Source organism: Cyanistes caeruleus, chromosome 4 (assembly GCF_971803275.1).
Source record: "Cyanistes caeruleus chromosome 4, bCyaCae1.hap1.1, whole genome shotgun sequence".
In the NCBI taxonomy this organism is placed as follows: Eukaryota; Metazoa; Chordata; class Aves; order Passeriformes; family Paridae; genus Cyanistes; species Cyanistes caeruleus.
The window spans coordinates 53,571,658-53,587,400 of NC_141704.1; the positions used below are offsets into that span (position 1 = coordinate 53,571,658).

At 39.7% G+C, this 15,743-nt stretch overlaps 1 protein-coding gene and 1 long non-coding RNA gene across 4 annotated transcripts in view; one reads left to right on the plus strand and one right to left on the minus strand.

Annotated features, from left to right (window-relative positions):
* Positions 1-2,322: 2,322 nt before the first annotated feature.
* PDZRN4 (PDZ domain containing ring finger 4) overlaps positions 2,323-15,743 on the minus strand; it is a 231,971-nt gene continuing 218,550 nt past the window's right edge. For all 3 annotated transcript variants that reach the window (XM_086884679.1, XM_086884680.1, XM_023938316.2), the window contains 3 exons: positions 13,428-13,529; positions 9,900-10,016; positions 2,323-4,479 (listed from right to left, as the gene is read on the minus strand). In XM_086884679.1, the coding sequence (XP_086740805.1) occupies positions 2,953-4,479; positions 9,900-10,016; positions 13,428-13,529 (1,746 nt within the window). In that variant the 3' untranslated portion in view covers positions 2,323-2,952. The remainder of the gene's footprint in view (positions 4,480-9,899; positions 10,017-13,427; positions 13,530-15,743) is intronic.
* Positions 3,457-9,144, plus strand: LOC147653644 (uncharacterized). Its single transcript, XR_015285621.1, has 3 exons — positions 3,457-3,533; positions 8,912-8,961; positions 9,062-9,144. It is a non-coding gene; the product is annotated as an uncharacterized LOC147653644 (long non-coding RNA).

The window sequence follows — 15,743 nt, forward strand, 5'->3', positions numbered from 1 at the left end:
TTCATATGAAAAAAGGTCTCAACAGACAAGATTTAAAAGATTAATGACTTTTAACAAAAATAATTTTGTTCCTTCTCTTTTAATTTGCCTTAGTGCTAAAATGTTATTTTCCTCAGTAAAAATTACAACATTTTGAAAAAACATATGCAGGAATAAACCACATGTGGGATGTCAGCATTGGATTTCACTGATACAAAACTGCTGGAATGAGAGAGTGCAATGCTGAGTCCTGCCCTGTAGAGAAACCAGTGGAGCAGTGAACAATAAAACACTCACCTGCCATTCAGCCCCTGTACACCATCACCCTGGGTGGCCTTGCAGCCCTCCTGCTCTGGGGCTGCGTGCTTATTTTCATGCTAGCAGGAATGATCAAGGCATTTCATCAGGCAAAAATGAGTATTTCTCCCCAAAACTGCCCAGAGAAAAAGGAAAATGACACTTAATAACTGCAACTTTAGAAAAAAGAAAACTGTGGGCTGCTTGAAACCACCCAGTTAAGCATTAGGTAGGGGCATGATATTTCAGCAGGTGAAGAGGTAAGGCAAAGATAGCTGGGCTCTGGCAGGCATATGCTGAGCCAGAAATCACATCACACATGCTACCAACAGTATCTCTTTATCACCTCTTGGTTTTCTCTTTTGTTTTACTAGATTTCCATAGATCTCTCCAGATTTGGACATGTTTCCACTTACAGCCTGTTAGTACACTATAAATATTTTTTATTCTTTGTTTCTCTAATTATTATCTATTGCTTAGCTTCTCTCCTCCCCTCCACTTAGACTCTCCACCCCACCACCCTCCAGTCAGGACTTTTTGCTAATTAGACATGGATTTTCCTACTTTTATTTCTCAGTGGTGAGATAATGATATTACATTTTCTCAAGATTCATGTTGTTCTCTGAATTTGAGTGTCACACTAGCTTGATGGGAGCTCTGAGTCACGATTTAGTAATGGGAAAAAATCAGTAAGTACTGTATCTAGAGGAAAGGCATAACAGTGGCCATTGTCTTGAGCTGATAGCAGTTGAACTCAGATTAAGAAGGAGACCTGTATTTAAGTGTGATTACTGGGATGCAATAAGGGAAACAGACAAACCTCTGTGCTGTGATGTCTCCAGAAGAATGCGTACTTTCTTAGGTGACTTAGGTTGGTCAAAGACAATTCCTAGGCTCAGATGGAAAGACAATCTGGTATCAGCTCCTTGAAGCAATACTCTATGAAACCATGATCCTTTTTGGTCAGAGATACCACACTTTTTCTAATTTAACAGAAAACAGTCAAGGTATTTTTCATTGAGGCTGAGTAGATATACATTTGGTGAGGACTTAGCATGATGTCTCTCTGAGTCCTGAAGAGAGAATTTTCTGATTATCAGACTGTGAACTATCAGTGGCATAATTTTCCTAAGCACTCTGAGAGCAGTGTTCTTATGGTATTTACATGCCTGGAGATGCAAAGCGTACTGCTGATGTCAGCTAATGCCAAAAGTGGCTAAAAAACAAATGAATGGTTCCCAGAATTAGGTAGTTTGGATATACCATAATGTGCCCTTATGCAACTTTAATCATATCTTTTAAAGGCTGATGTCAAGTGACTTCAGCACGTAATCGTGCTATGGAAAGCACTACAATCAGCTAGGAACTGCTGTGAGTCAAGCACAGGGACAATAAAAATGGAGCTCTTCAGCCAGGTCCTCAAGCCCACTGACTGCCCAAGACTAGTCATTTCAGCAGCAGCTCAGAAGGTGTCCCAGGGGCAGCAGAGGTGCCTCGGCTGCGTGGAGAGTCAGGGAGTCCATCAAGCACCCAAACAAGTTGCCATTGCTCCTGAGCTCCAGCCAGCTCCCACTGAGGCTCTTTTAAATAACTTGGATGCTCCTCAACAATAATTTTACACCCTTAACTCAATTAGTTGCTTTTCATTCTCTGTTTTTCCTTAACTCATGTTCTATGAAAATGTCACTGCTAGTTTTTCTTGCATGAGATTTGGCTCAAAATTAGGCATATGCTGCGTTCATGTTTTGTATGTGGAGAACAAATAGCAAGCTTAGCCAGGGAGGGGACCCATAGCAGTTACCTAACCTCTTACAACACAGTAATACATCAGTGAATCATTTAATTAACTAATAATAGCAGGTAAGGAAAAGCCAGAAAGACACACTCATTCTATGTGTTCTGCTAAATTAAAAGCTAATTCATAAGAAATATCCTATGAAATTGTGTCCTTTGTTCTTGAAACCTCTATATGCTGTAAATACCATGCACAGTGAAATGGCTTATATTTAAAGGCAAATGCTCAAGCTAAATAAAACAATACTTGGCTTTTTTTTTTTCTTAAAGATAAGCAATAATTTATTTCTCTTTCATCTTCACAATTATCACATACTGCCCATCTACAAGACCAATGCCACTACATAACACAGGAGAATTGCCCACCTACACTTTACTTGGACAAATACAATTACAATTTACAGATTAAATGTACTGTAAAATATGCAGTTGGAAAAATGTCATTCTTATCTATACGATGGGATGTGGCATATGTTTTATGAACAGATTCAATCTAAGATGTAAAACTTTAAAACTTGTTAAGCCAAGGATACAGTACAAAGCATTTCGGTTTGGTATTGTATTGTTACTAAAGTAGAAAAAGCAAAATTAGAGAAATAAATCCAGATCTTAAGTTACAGGATATGTGTTAGGTTAAGAAATTTTTTGCTTTACTTTTCTATTTTTTTCTACAAATGAATAATATGAATATATTGCAGGATAAAGAAAGGCTGCCAGATAAAGAAGGTACTGTAATATGAAAAACAAATGAAAAATACCAGGTCATTTTGCTTACAAAAAGTTCAAACTATAAACAGTCACAAAATATATAAAAATGCCACATTGAACGAGGCAATTGTACTCTACCTAAACTGGTAGTATACTCTCTGTTAGAAGTTGTGTTCATACAGTAGTAACTGATAAAAAGGCATTGTGCACTCTTGTGCCATCTGGGGATTTAGCACCATGTGTCATCAGTTCTTGTATTGTCATCCAGTTGTCCAAGATTTTCTTGTTTCTCTTTTTCATCATCTTTTTGTGACTCAGTTCAATAATGTTGATTTCTTTTTTGCCCTCGCTGCCACTCTGTGGACTTTCCTTGAGACACTCCAGCCTGCTCCTCATCATGAACTCCCGCCGCCTCCTCTGCTCCTTAGCTCGCACCAAATGCTGCTTCCGCTCTTCTTTGCTCCAGTAGCGACCCATCTTCATCTCACTCATGGTATCATCATCTGTCGTCATCCCACTGCGTTCCTCTTTAATTTTTAAGGCACGTTCCTTCAGGATTCTGTCTCTAACCGGTCTCTTTGTGATGTACCTCGTCCCATCACTCCTTATTTTCACTTTCCATTCCATCTTGGGCTCCGCACACTTCTGCGAGTCTTTGCACATGCTGACCAGGCTGAGCTGGCTTTGGGCGTACTCCACAGCAGACTTCTGCTGGATCAGCTGCATATAGCTTTGATAGTGCTTTGCGTGAGCAGGTATGTTCCCGTACCTGTAAGAAGAGCTGTGATATGGAGACAAATAGGGAATGTGCTCGCTGCCTTGCCTTTCCTGGTCTGTGAATTTGCTGCTATCTGATGCCAGCACTGCGTTCTCAGCAGCACTGTTTTGCTCAGTGGGTTTGGTTTTGGCTGAGGTTGTCTCCCTGTTGCTCTGTCCTGAGGATGACTGATTAGCAACAATTGTGGTCCTCAGGTTTTTCCTGTTGGTTATGCTGATCACCCTCTGGAGAGAGTTATCAGGGGATCGCTCCACCGTCAGTGGAGTGCTCCTGCAGCTTTCAGCAGTGTTGTAGGCACTGGAGCTGTCCTTGTCAGACTTCTCAGGGTGCTCCATGATATCATCCAGTTTGCCTCTTTGTAAGTCTGTGCTGGTGTTATAATTCCTGAAACTTTCATCATGTAAAGCCCAAATGTCTCCATACTGATCTCTCACCTTTTGGAGCCGGTGAGCTTGCATAATATTCTGACATTCGAGTTCAATATTCCTCAGTTCCTCGTTAAGTAGCTGCAGCTCGTGCTCCACTCCATCTTGCTCTCTTCTGTTGCATTCTATCATGCTGCTTGAGTAATAAAGATCATACTCCCCATGGTTCCGAATCTTGCACTTCAGTTCCAGCAGCTGCCGAAACCTTTCACATTCCTCCTCTGGGTTCCTTATGAAATCAGATTCAATGTATTCCCCAGACACAAAGCTTTCATTGCACTGGAGCTCAACACTGCCTAATGTATCCTGGCTGTGGCCCAAATTCCGTTTGCTCTGCAGGGTAGCACTGTTCTGCTCCTCGGTTGCATTTTCTTGCTCTGAGCTCTCATCATTTCGAAGGCTTTCATCTGTAGGTCCCACCCCACTGTCCTTCTCATGATTATTGGATGATGAGGTTGCAGTATCTGTAGTGCCATCTTCCTCTTCATGTTTCTTTGGCTAAAAAAACGAGTAAACCAAAAGGATTATCAAAAGCAGATCATATTATAGGAGAATATTTTCCAGCTCTGTTTTGCTTAAACAGCTGGGAACTGATTTAAGCTGAATTAAAACAGATCACTAAACAGCAGTCCTACTGCTCATAGCTTTTAAACATTTCTGAGATTCATGCTGTGGTTTCCATACTGAGCAAAGTAAGTGAATTACAGTACTAGTGACATAGCTTCTGAAGTCTGGAAAGAAGTATTTCTCTCTCGAGCTAAGCCATGTCTTTGCAATGCTAAAAGATAATGATCACCAGATGGTGAGCTGTTTTTGATTCTGGATTATGGCCAGAAACTGGTGGAGCTGAAATCTTCTCAAACTTGAGAGAAAGCTTCTGTACTGGTATCACCTCAAACAGAGCAAGCAGCCAAAGAAGCAATGACTAGTACAAGATAACAGGGTGCAAAAAGACCACTGTTTCTTTTTTTAAACAGCGAACTTTTGTTTGCTCCATTACACCCTCCATGGCCTTCTTCTGCACTTGTGTTCAGCAGCCTTTTTCTGGAAAAGCATGCATTTTGGATTCTGGGATTTTGCTCACAAGGACCTCAGTCCACTTCATCCCTGGAAACTCTTTTTGAAAATTCATTTGTTTCCATTGTTAGAGTTTATGGTCCTTGAAAAGAAAAACAGTCTTTCAATATTAAGTGCAGAACAATACTGAATCCTTTGCCATGGGTATAATGTCAAGCTTTTTGACTGCTGTTTAGCACTCCACTCATACCTCACCTATTTATATTCTCAACATATTTATATTCCATAGAATGTGAGATAATACCTCTCTGAAGAGACAGACACTTTATTTTTCAAACCAGATAAGCAAAGAATCATGCAGAGTGCATTTTATATGACCAAGTACCTAACTACACACAGTACCAACCAAACACCATGTCTGTTTTAAGAGGTATATTTGCATAATTATATATAATGACTGTAATAATCAGGAGAGAAAAAAAGGTACAGTGCACCCAGTGAAAGGAAACAAACTGAAAGAGGCCACTGTCATGATTCCCTTTTTATCTACTTTGACAAACAGGTAAACAGGGTGAAAATGTGTCTCCTATGTCATCCCTTCTCCTCTCTTCATGTGCACCTCATGATCACATACCCTTCATCTAGTTTCATTTCTTCAAATGTTAGGAAAAAATAATGGCCTAGTGTCAGAAAAACTAAAATAACCTCCACCCCCTATTCAGTGTAAGAGAGGAATAAAGCAAATATTGAAAGAAACACACCACCAGGAGAATTCAGCGTCTGTGGCAAACTAGTTAAAAAATTCTGCAAAGATCCCTCTAGGAGACTTAGGTTTAATTTAGTATCCTTCCAGCTCATCTCCTCCAGGTGAGTGCTGCTACATATGCTATTCTGTTCTCTCACCCACTTTGGAGCTGCTTCAGCTTATCTTGACCTCCTCTGCCCCCAAACCTTTCAGCAGAGAAGTGACTCCAACCTGGGCAGCTTACACTTCACCCCAGGCACTGCAATGTGCAATCCATATTTCTCACTGCTCTGGAAAGTATTTAACTACTGGCAGGAGGGAGAACAGCCCCACCAGACAACAGCAGGGCAGTGCTGCAGAACAGTCAGGAATCTGGGTGCTTATTCCAAATGCAGGGCTCCATTCACATGACCAAACAAGGAGGATCTGATGAAATATAAGTGTCTATAGTACAGGCATCTGAATGTAAGACAGTGACTTTGTGTTCCCTCAGGAAAAAACAAGTGCCTATACAATCAGATTCTTTTCAAACTAAAGCAGACATCCATATCACATTAAATTTTCCCCAGTATGTGGATACTTGCAGCTAAGTCAATTAAGAAAATGGAAAGCAATGCATGTATTTATTGTACTGCATGTTTTTAAGATTTATTTTATTAAAAAATCCATTGTGACTTAAGTAAGGCAGCCCCTGGAATTTTTGTCCTGGACATTTCATGCTTGCCAGAGCTCCTAAACATGTACAGACTGAGCAGCCTTTTACAGCATGAGATAATTTTAATTTTATTTTGAAAGATAACAAGCCTAATTCCACGTTACATTTCTTCTGAAATACAAGAGAGAATCCACAATTTTCAGTGTGTTGCTTTTTCTGGTGTTATCTACTATCTATTTCAAACAGTGTGTTTGTTTTCAAACATACACTGTCAATCTCTTCTACAATTACTTCTGTTTGAAATACCAAAGGGCTCCTTAGGCCTCATCTTTGCAGTGAGAACTCAGATAATGAGAAGGTAAACCCAGCGGTGCGTACAATCAAGCAATAAATGAACCTCAAAAGATTCTGCATTTCAGCTCCAGCAAGAATTCCTGCCTATAAAATGGCTAATCTTGCAGGAATTCAGGCACTGTTCTATTACAATTTATGGTGTATATTGGGACTCAAAGCCCAGACTGCTGCTAAAGTCTGAATGCAGTACGATTCAGCTGAAGGCTCTAACAAACACAGTTGGGCTCTCTGGTCAGTCTGACAGTGAGAGGGAGACTGGTCACAGAGGAATCTCCAGTGCCAGGTTAACCATGAGGTGCTCAAACCATGAGGGAAATTTGGAACTGATTTCAGTGGTTCACTAAAAGGGAAAATGTTCTTCTGCAAACAATGTTGGTCTTTTAAAACAGGCTTCTCAAAAAAAAGGATTTTCCCCCAGATATTTTCTCTGTATTTCAGCTTTGAATGAACTAGAATATTTTATTTTATCCAATTCTTTCTTCTTCTTAATAGGTTCTGATATATTCCATGATACCAATAAGAATATCTTCAGGCAAATGTATGGTATTCTTCTGAAAATTATCTCTGCTGCACAATGAACCATGATGTTGTAAAGGGAAAGGAACACAATGAGTTATAAAAAAATGGAGAATTACATCTTTCCTTGAGGCATATTGGACTATTCCAGAGAAGATACAATCCTTGATTGAATTCTACAGAGTAGGTCAAAAACATACAGAAAATACATGACTATCTACTAGACTCCTCTATTATAAACTGTACCAAATTTTTTTTTGTGACAGCTCACATTAAATGTTAAATTTGCATTCTGTAAAACAGACTTGTATTTTTTGGAAGGGTATTCTGATAGAGAATGTATTCATTCCTGCAGCTCTCAAGATTCATGATAGATCATTATGAAGCCAGAGGACTCAGTTTTTGTTCACAAAAATCAAGGCTGGTCTCCATGTCCAACCAGGGAGCTTGAAGATACTCAGACTGGCCATTGGCAGCTGCAATGATAGTGGTTTCATAGCTCCAGTGGATGGTGTGATTCCCCTCAGGAAACTGCTGGATTTCCCAGCCTAACAAGGAGTAAAGAACCAGTTTTCTGACTTGACGAGTCACTACATAGAGTCTAGAGAGACAGTAGCTGTCACAAATTACTGACGCCCCATTACACACCAAGCTGCATTTGGTTGATTCGATTACTCATCAGACAGGCAAAGAAATGTCTGGCTGTCCTAGAATTACTTCAAGCAATGCAATGTCAGATACTGACAGATCACAAGTGACCACAATTTTTTTCCAGTGTAGTGTTCTTTTACAGTAATACAAAATCTCAATATGGGAAAAAAAATATGCTTGGCAAAAGAATCCAGTGGGGAATAAAAAATTGCAATGGGTTTTGTGAAAGCACATCACAGAATAGCTCTGTTTACTAATAAACACTATCCACAACCCAAATTCAGTGAAAAAGGCAAAGCTTGAAAAGAACTTCACAGTGGAAGGTCACAATTGTAAAGTGATTTCAGATGTCCCAACATGTAATGTGAGTGCCTAGTAGGAGTTTATAGATAGACTTGTTCAAGAATGTCTACCAGAACTCGGGGTTTATGTGAAAATGTCACCATGCAAATGAAATTGGTTTGCAAAGAGTAAGTGAAATATTTGGTATCCAAGACAAAATTTTGGTTAAAAAGAAGATGCCATATTTCAGCTGAAAGTAGCTACCATGCAGCAGTTTGCACATTTAACCTGGGCAACTGAAGCTTGGATCACTGCCAGGAAAGGAGAGTCACAACTAAAAGGCTGGTAAAAATCCTGTTGCAAGGCTCCCTGACCCTGGAGATATTACACGTTGTGTAAATAATTAAACGTTTATAAGATCAAATATTTGTAATCTGATCTATCATATTTCAGATAATTGACTTAATTATTCTGTCAGTGTCTCTGTCCCAATGAATATTTCATTGATATACAGGGAAGAGCTTTACTATGAGCTATCATCTACACAATGACCCAGTGTGAAGGATGGAAGGGAGGTCAGGAGGAAACAGACTAAATTCACATTCAGGCCCCCCCAATGTGGACCAAGTATTGAGGCATTTGAAGTCAAAGAAGCATCCTGGTATCCAGAAAAGGCTCTCACAGTCTTTCTCCCTCTCTTCATTTCAAAGAAAAATGCCTCAGGCACTGTTTCTGAGCAGTTCAGGATGGCGAAAAAATTGTAAGTCATATGGTTGTGTGGGTGGAAAAACAGTTTCTCTCCAGCTGCATAAATCCAGAACCCAGGAGAAGCTGAATTTTATTTCTTTGGCTCCACACAGGTGTGCATACTGGCAGATCATCTGATCCAGGATACTTATACCTTTCACAACAACGTACAACTGAGAAGACCCCTTGATGAAATTGTACGGTATGTTTGCCACAGTCACACAGCCTACAGAACATATGGGCAGGTAAAATCAGGATAGTAGCAAGCTGAGGCTATGCTAATGATAGCTTATTTGTCTCCATTAACAAAACAAATGCTGAGCCGTGTGCTGTCGGTGTAAGAGAAATATACGCGCATTAACAAAACACCTGTTGTTTATTTAAACACCTCTTCCATCTTGTTTTGCAAGCTCTCTGGTGCAAGGCTGCCTCATACATTGCAAGCATACAACAAGCAGGGCACCTAGCTCAGCTCAGAGCTCTAGGTGATACACTGATATTCACAGATTCACAGAATATTCTGCGTTGGAAAGCATCCCAAAAGGATCATCAAGTCCAACTCTAAAGTTCAATCCCCCATATGGAGTTTGAGCCCATGACCTTGGTGTTATTAGCATCAGGGTAATAAAAACTGACATGAAGTATAACATCATAAATCCCAAACACTTCAGAATTAATGAAGGAAAGCAATATTATTATTCTGAGAGTTCAGAGAAAAGGAGAAGTCTGTACTTATCACACCCACTTAAACTGTTTGTCAACTTGACATACTGGGCCTAAGCATGTATTTTTCTCCTTTTCCTTACATACAGCATGCTGGAGATCACAGCATTTGGAGAGACAACTCTGTCAAAACGTTTGACTCCATTTTACAGCATACTGTTTCATTCTCTATTAATAAAAAAGTATACCTGGAAAAATTTCAAATCATGTGTTTAGTAGTGGTCCTACCTGCTCCACCTCATTGGCTGTGTACTGCATCGCTTCATTATGTTGCTCTTCCAACATTTCCAAGTTTAACTCCTCTAAGAATTCATTCCTTTCATCATCCAGCCACCCTTCCTCCAGCTGCAAAGAATACATTAGTATGTTATTTTATGTTAGCAAGGACACATGCTAAAATAAAGTAAACCCAAATGGCAATGCTTGACTAGTTCTTTTTATTCTAATGATTCTCTTCAGAAAGTCAGGTGGTAGGAGTTCATGTCTCAAAAAAAAATAGAAAAAAAAAAGGATAAAAAGATGGGATTCATGTCTTTTATCCTTTCGTAAAACAGTATGACTGATTTTCTCTCATAATGAAGGAGACTGCACAGCACAGACATTATTTCCTTTCAAAAGACTGTGAAAGGCACAGCGCATCATCCTGAAGCTGTCATGTTCATTACCACTGAGAGACCCTGCTCTGCAAGAATGGCAATGTTACTAATAGGGCCAGGAAGCAACTGGGCTCTTCTCTCTAACAACCTCCATTCCAGCCCTGCTGCCAGCACCTCAATGGAAACCTTACGCTGCGTTTCTGTCACTATCTTCCCACTGATCTTCCAGGTGAACAAATAAACAGAACAGGGTGATAGAAAGATGAGGTGACTTGAAGGGAGGCAATTTTTGTTTTCCTGGTGTGTCTGGAAGCAAAGCTGATCTGTTTGCTTGTTTTTTTCTCCCCAAGTGTAAAATAGTACATTGACATTTGGTGAACACAGTGTTGCAAAAGGACAGGAGGGGATGCTATGTCTTCTGTCAAGTATATATCTCTTGAACCCATTTCACACCCTTCACATCTTTTGAAACTCAGAAAACAGGCACTCTGGCTTAAACTGCTGTTCCCATTTTATTCATTACGCTCATGTGTGCACATGGCACTCATCCTTTGTACCTGCAATCCCTTGCCAGATGGCACACTGCATCAAAAAGAAAAATACTGGTCAGTTGCCCTCTTGGCTATAATGATAGGATTATAGCAGAAGGAAACAGTTATTGTTTCGTCATTGATGAAGGAACCAAAGGAGGATGGTGACAAAAGCATGCTAAAAAGAAAAGCCTCAGCATAAAACAATTACAAGACTACCAAGTACTTGTGTCCCAAGACAGCAAAAATGATATAGCACAGGCCAACACCTAGAGCAGAATTACTACTGCCTTGTAGCCAGGACATGTCTGGTCACAGATGTCAGTCAGAAAAGTTACACCAAACCAGTAGTAGTATTAGTATGTCAGAGCTACACAAGGAGTGACTGATGCTGTGCAGTACTTCTAATGGAATACTGGCAGAACATCACTGTTTGGTTAACAAACTTTGATGTGGTTTTGCCCATGTCAACAAATCCTTTCCTCTTCTAAAGTACATAATAAGTCTTTCATTTCTGCTGATAAAGACAACCACCTATGGTTTGGATTAGGAGGAGACTTTTTTCCTAGATGACATATAATTTTATGTTTGTCTTTAAGGGGACTTTCAAATCATTCTATGAAACATCTGGTAGTTTTGTTTACTTGTCTTGTTTACTTATTTTTTCCCAAGGAAAGCATGAGCACAGCCTTCCTCTACTGTAAAGGACACAGTTTAATTCACCTCATGGGAGGAAACTGCAGAAATTAACAAATTTGGAGGATGAAACATGAATCTCACTTGGGCAAATCTGCTGATTTGATTGTGCCAGACCCAGCATATGACTAATGAGAGCGCTTATGTTATGTTACAGCTTTTAAAAGAAAGCTAATATGTGCCTTAGCATGCATGTGCACTATACACTACATTCACACATGAGAATGCACGTGTCTGGTGTGCTCCTCTGGTGCTCTGTTTCAAAACTTCATTATTCACTGCACAGATACGTGGTCAGAGGGGTTTTATTCCCTGTTACTGAGGGAATGTGCTCAGCAATCACCCTTCAAGGTTGTGATATTGCCATTATCATTTTCTATCTAAAAATGAAAGCCTGTTTAATCCTACTGTTTTTTACCAAGTCAAAGCAACACAACTAGCAGAAATCAGCTGACAGCCTCGTCTCTGACCTACTCTGGCTTTTTCATCAGTTTTGTATGAGTATGTTCTTAAAACACATAAACTAAACAAAGAAATCAAGCACCAAAGACCCAAACATAAACCAAATCACACTTATTAATTGTAAGGAGTACTCATGTGTGAAATTACATTGGTATACAATGGTATACAGTGGTTACATATGGTATATAAGTAATTCCTTATCTCATATTAATCTTATAATATTGACTCCTTTTTTCATGTTGACCAGTCTAAACAAATACAGAGACTGAACTTTCTCTGGGCACGTATTTTATAACTGGGTGAGTTTCTGTTCCCCAGTGAAAAACAGAATCCTTATGAAAAACAGTTGGAATAATATAGAAAAATCTTTTTCAAAATTTCAGCAATTGAGGACTACAGTTTTGCAGTATAAAGTGAGGTACACCAAGTGAGGCTGTCACTGGTTTTATAAGAATTGTTCAGCTTCCTGAAAAACATAAAGGATATTAAAGCTGAAATTGTGACTCTTTTATAACTACAGTATTCAAGTATAGATTCCAAGTGGCAGTGAAATACACTTACTTAATTTAATTTATACAGAATATGCAGCTAGTGAGACTGAAAATATCAGAACAGTATCATGAGAGACAAATGGCAACTTAACTAACTCTGAATTGTTGGCAGATAGAGAGAACAGTGACAATATAATGTCCTTTTGCATTGCAAAGGCCTACAAATAGAATATAAAGGGATGTAAAAACAGTAGTCTTCTACCACTCTACCTCTTCTTTCTCTGATAATCAATCTAACATCTGTCCCCTGCAATGATATTAAAAATTCTTGGCATAGCAAGATTCTTGGCATTGGCATAATTTTATTTTTAAAACCATAAAAATGTTTCTAAAAGCTTTTGAAAATGCATCTCCCAAGATGCAAGCTCATATTTGTGACCAGGGTGCTGCTGAAACAATTAGATTTCCATTTACTGAATGATAATGTAGTGAATGTCCCATAATTGATACATACATTAATCGTTTACATGCCTGTTTATAACCACATAGCATAAAACAACCCCTCACCAATGACAAGCTACCACTTTGTGTAAGTTCATATAAACTATAAACTTCATATAAAAGATAAAATTGATAAACATTAAGTATGGGAAATTTATCTCCTGAACAAACCAGAATCATCTAATGAGTAATGCACAGTTTTCAAGCTCTACTTCATATTTTACTAATATCTTATTGGTGCTGCCAGCTTTATTTATCTACCTGCTCACTCTGCTGGAAAAGGACTTGTTCAGTTTGGGGAAAACGTTCCCTAGCAATATTTTGTTTGTTGGATAAAAAAGGGCAGAGCTCTGCAGTTAACTGTTTGCTCCTTTTGCCAGTAACTTTGGCATTCCTATTTCTTGGCAGTTCATTACTTACAGTGACAGTGAATGCATGGTATAACCCAGGTTCTGGCTCAGTGCCTCTGCTTAGTCTAACCTGAATCTCTGGCCTCGCCACCAGCAACACAATTTTCCTGCATTCTTCACTCGAGAGCAACGCCACTGCCTCTTCCCTGTTCTGGACATCTTGGCCATTTATCTAGGAAACAAATGAAAGTGGCACATTAGTTTCTATTTCCACAAAGCAACACACAATAAGGGGCAGATATCAGCTCATTTGTGCTGAACGTATGGACAATGAAAATTGCGCAACGGGCTCATCTTCAGCCCCGCAGTGGTAAGTGCCTTCACTCAATTATGCGCTTACTGTAAGAGCTGTATTGATCGTTGAAGGATGGTGGACATCAGAGGAAGCAGTTATGTTCATAAATGTCCAACCTGCGCCCTGGTAACATACATCTAGCAACACAATTAACCAGCCCCTGACAGGTGACGTTCATCTTTCTCCGTTCAGAGTAATGGAAGTGTCACTCTGAGATAATAGTGCTGGTGGAAGAAGACTGGTAATGCTACAGCTGAAATCAGTCACACTGAATGCTGGTAGAGAGCCAATTAGAGAGCTACAGTATTATCTCTCACCAGGCAATACTTTGAGGCCACTGCTTGTTGCTGCTCCATTTAATCATTTCATATTTGTGCGGACGGCTTAGTACCACACAAAACATATGTATCCCTCTTACAAGGGGATAATCAAAATAAAAGCGGTTCTTCAATGAAACTCGTCTTTTCTTGCTACCTTTCTCCTATTCTGTAACCCCATAAAAACAACGACATCCATGACTACATGGCAACAAACACAATTTTCATTGTCCAGAAACCATTTATGAGGGAATAAAATAGAAATCTTATTTCCCATATGAATTCAGTTTTGTCCAATTCACAGCACAAGAAGTGGATTATTCTCATTGTGGCAACAAAACTTCCAAAATTAGCTCTATTTCAAAAAGAATGAGAAAAAACTGGATGGTAGAAATAATTTTTTTTTTTTTTGAAAAAAAATCTTCTAATGGTTCCATTTCAAAGTAGTAGGAACTTGTAGTTGAAAATCAAAGAGAAAGTTGCATTTTTGTACAGGTTTGTCCTGAAAGCCCTGATTCAAAAACACAGCTTTAAATCAGATTAAAGAAAACCCCAAATCACCTAACCAGCAGTGAGTGAAAAGCCTGAGACCCTTCAAAGCTTACATGATGGGATAGCCATGGTCTGTGGGAGACCAGGTAACACAGAGCTGCCCTAGCCTGAAAAGCAGAGATGCAGCCACAGGAGCAGATTTCCAGCCCGTACAAAACATCCTCAGACATGGTGGCTGCTCCAGTAACTCCTGCTCGCCCTGGACCCCAGCGGAGGTGACTGGGCTGGCCCCACACCACCTGAAGCTGGCCACCTCATCCCAGCTGCACTGTCATGGGGAAAGAGCAGGACTTCAGCCTGCCCCATGGACTGTGCTTAGCCTGGAGGTTCACAGCTGAAAATAGCAGAAGTTTAGGCAACAACCACTAGGATTGCCTTCCTAAAACTTTCCCTTGATGTTGTAGCATTTCATATAAAGTACTCAGGCAGTTTGCAGATGCTTAGACTGTGAAGGCTGGTGGTTTCTGAGAATGAAAAGGGGGCAGTTCTAGCCCCAAAAACAAGAGGAAACCAGCTGTCATTTTGTGAGGAATACACATGGGCATTCCCCCTGTAGCCTTAACCAATGCCACCTGCCACCCAAAGAAATCACCCCTGTGCTCAAGGATCTGTATCTCTCCCAGCCTCACTGTAATCCCCCCATAATGGCACCGTCACCTTCTATTTCTCTGAGCTATCTCATCAATAAGAGGAGATAGAGGGTCAATGTGTTTTCAGATATGAAAGTAAACCCCACATAACTCTCCAGGTATTAACTTTAATGATCAAATTCATAGCTATATATAAGCACTGACATTAAAGTAATGCTCCAGTCCACAAGAGGATGGCAGAATTATCTATGTTTTCTCTCTCCTGGAGTCTTTACTCAAAATTGAAATGAATTGAATTTCATTAGGAACTGGAAAACATTTGCCTGAACTGCTGTTGGCTGTCCACTCAGAAATTTTACAAAACGAGGAAAGGAGTGGAAAATGGACCTACTCTCTCTTTCCTCATTTTGACACACATAGAGTAGGAATGGAAAGTTGTTTCTACCTAGCTGAATTAAAAGGGGTGCTTTTCTGATTTTTGAATGTTAAAAATACTCTTATTCCTTCAGTAGGTATTTCACATAAAGACATGGAAAGCAGTGTCCTAACTTTCACTCTCCTACATGCAGCCCGTGGAATGATCCTTTCACCCCAAGTCCTGCCAAGGACATCACTGCCCTCACACTCTAGCA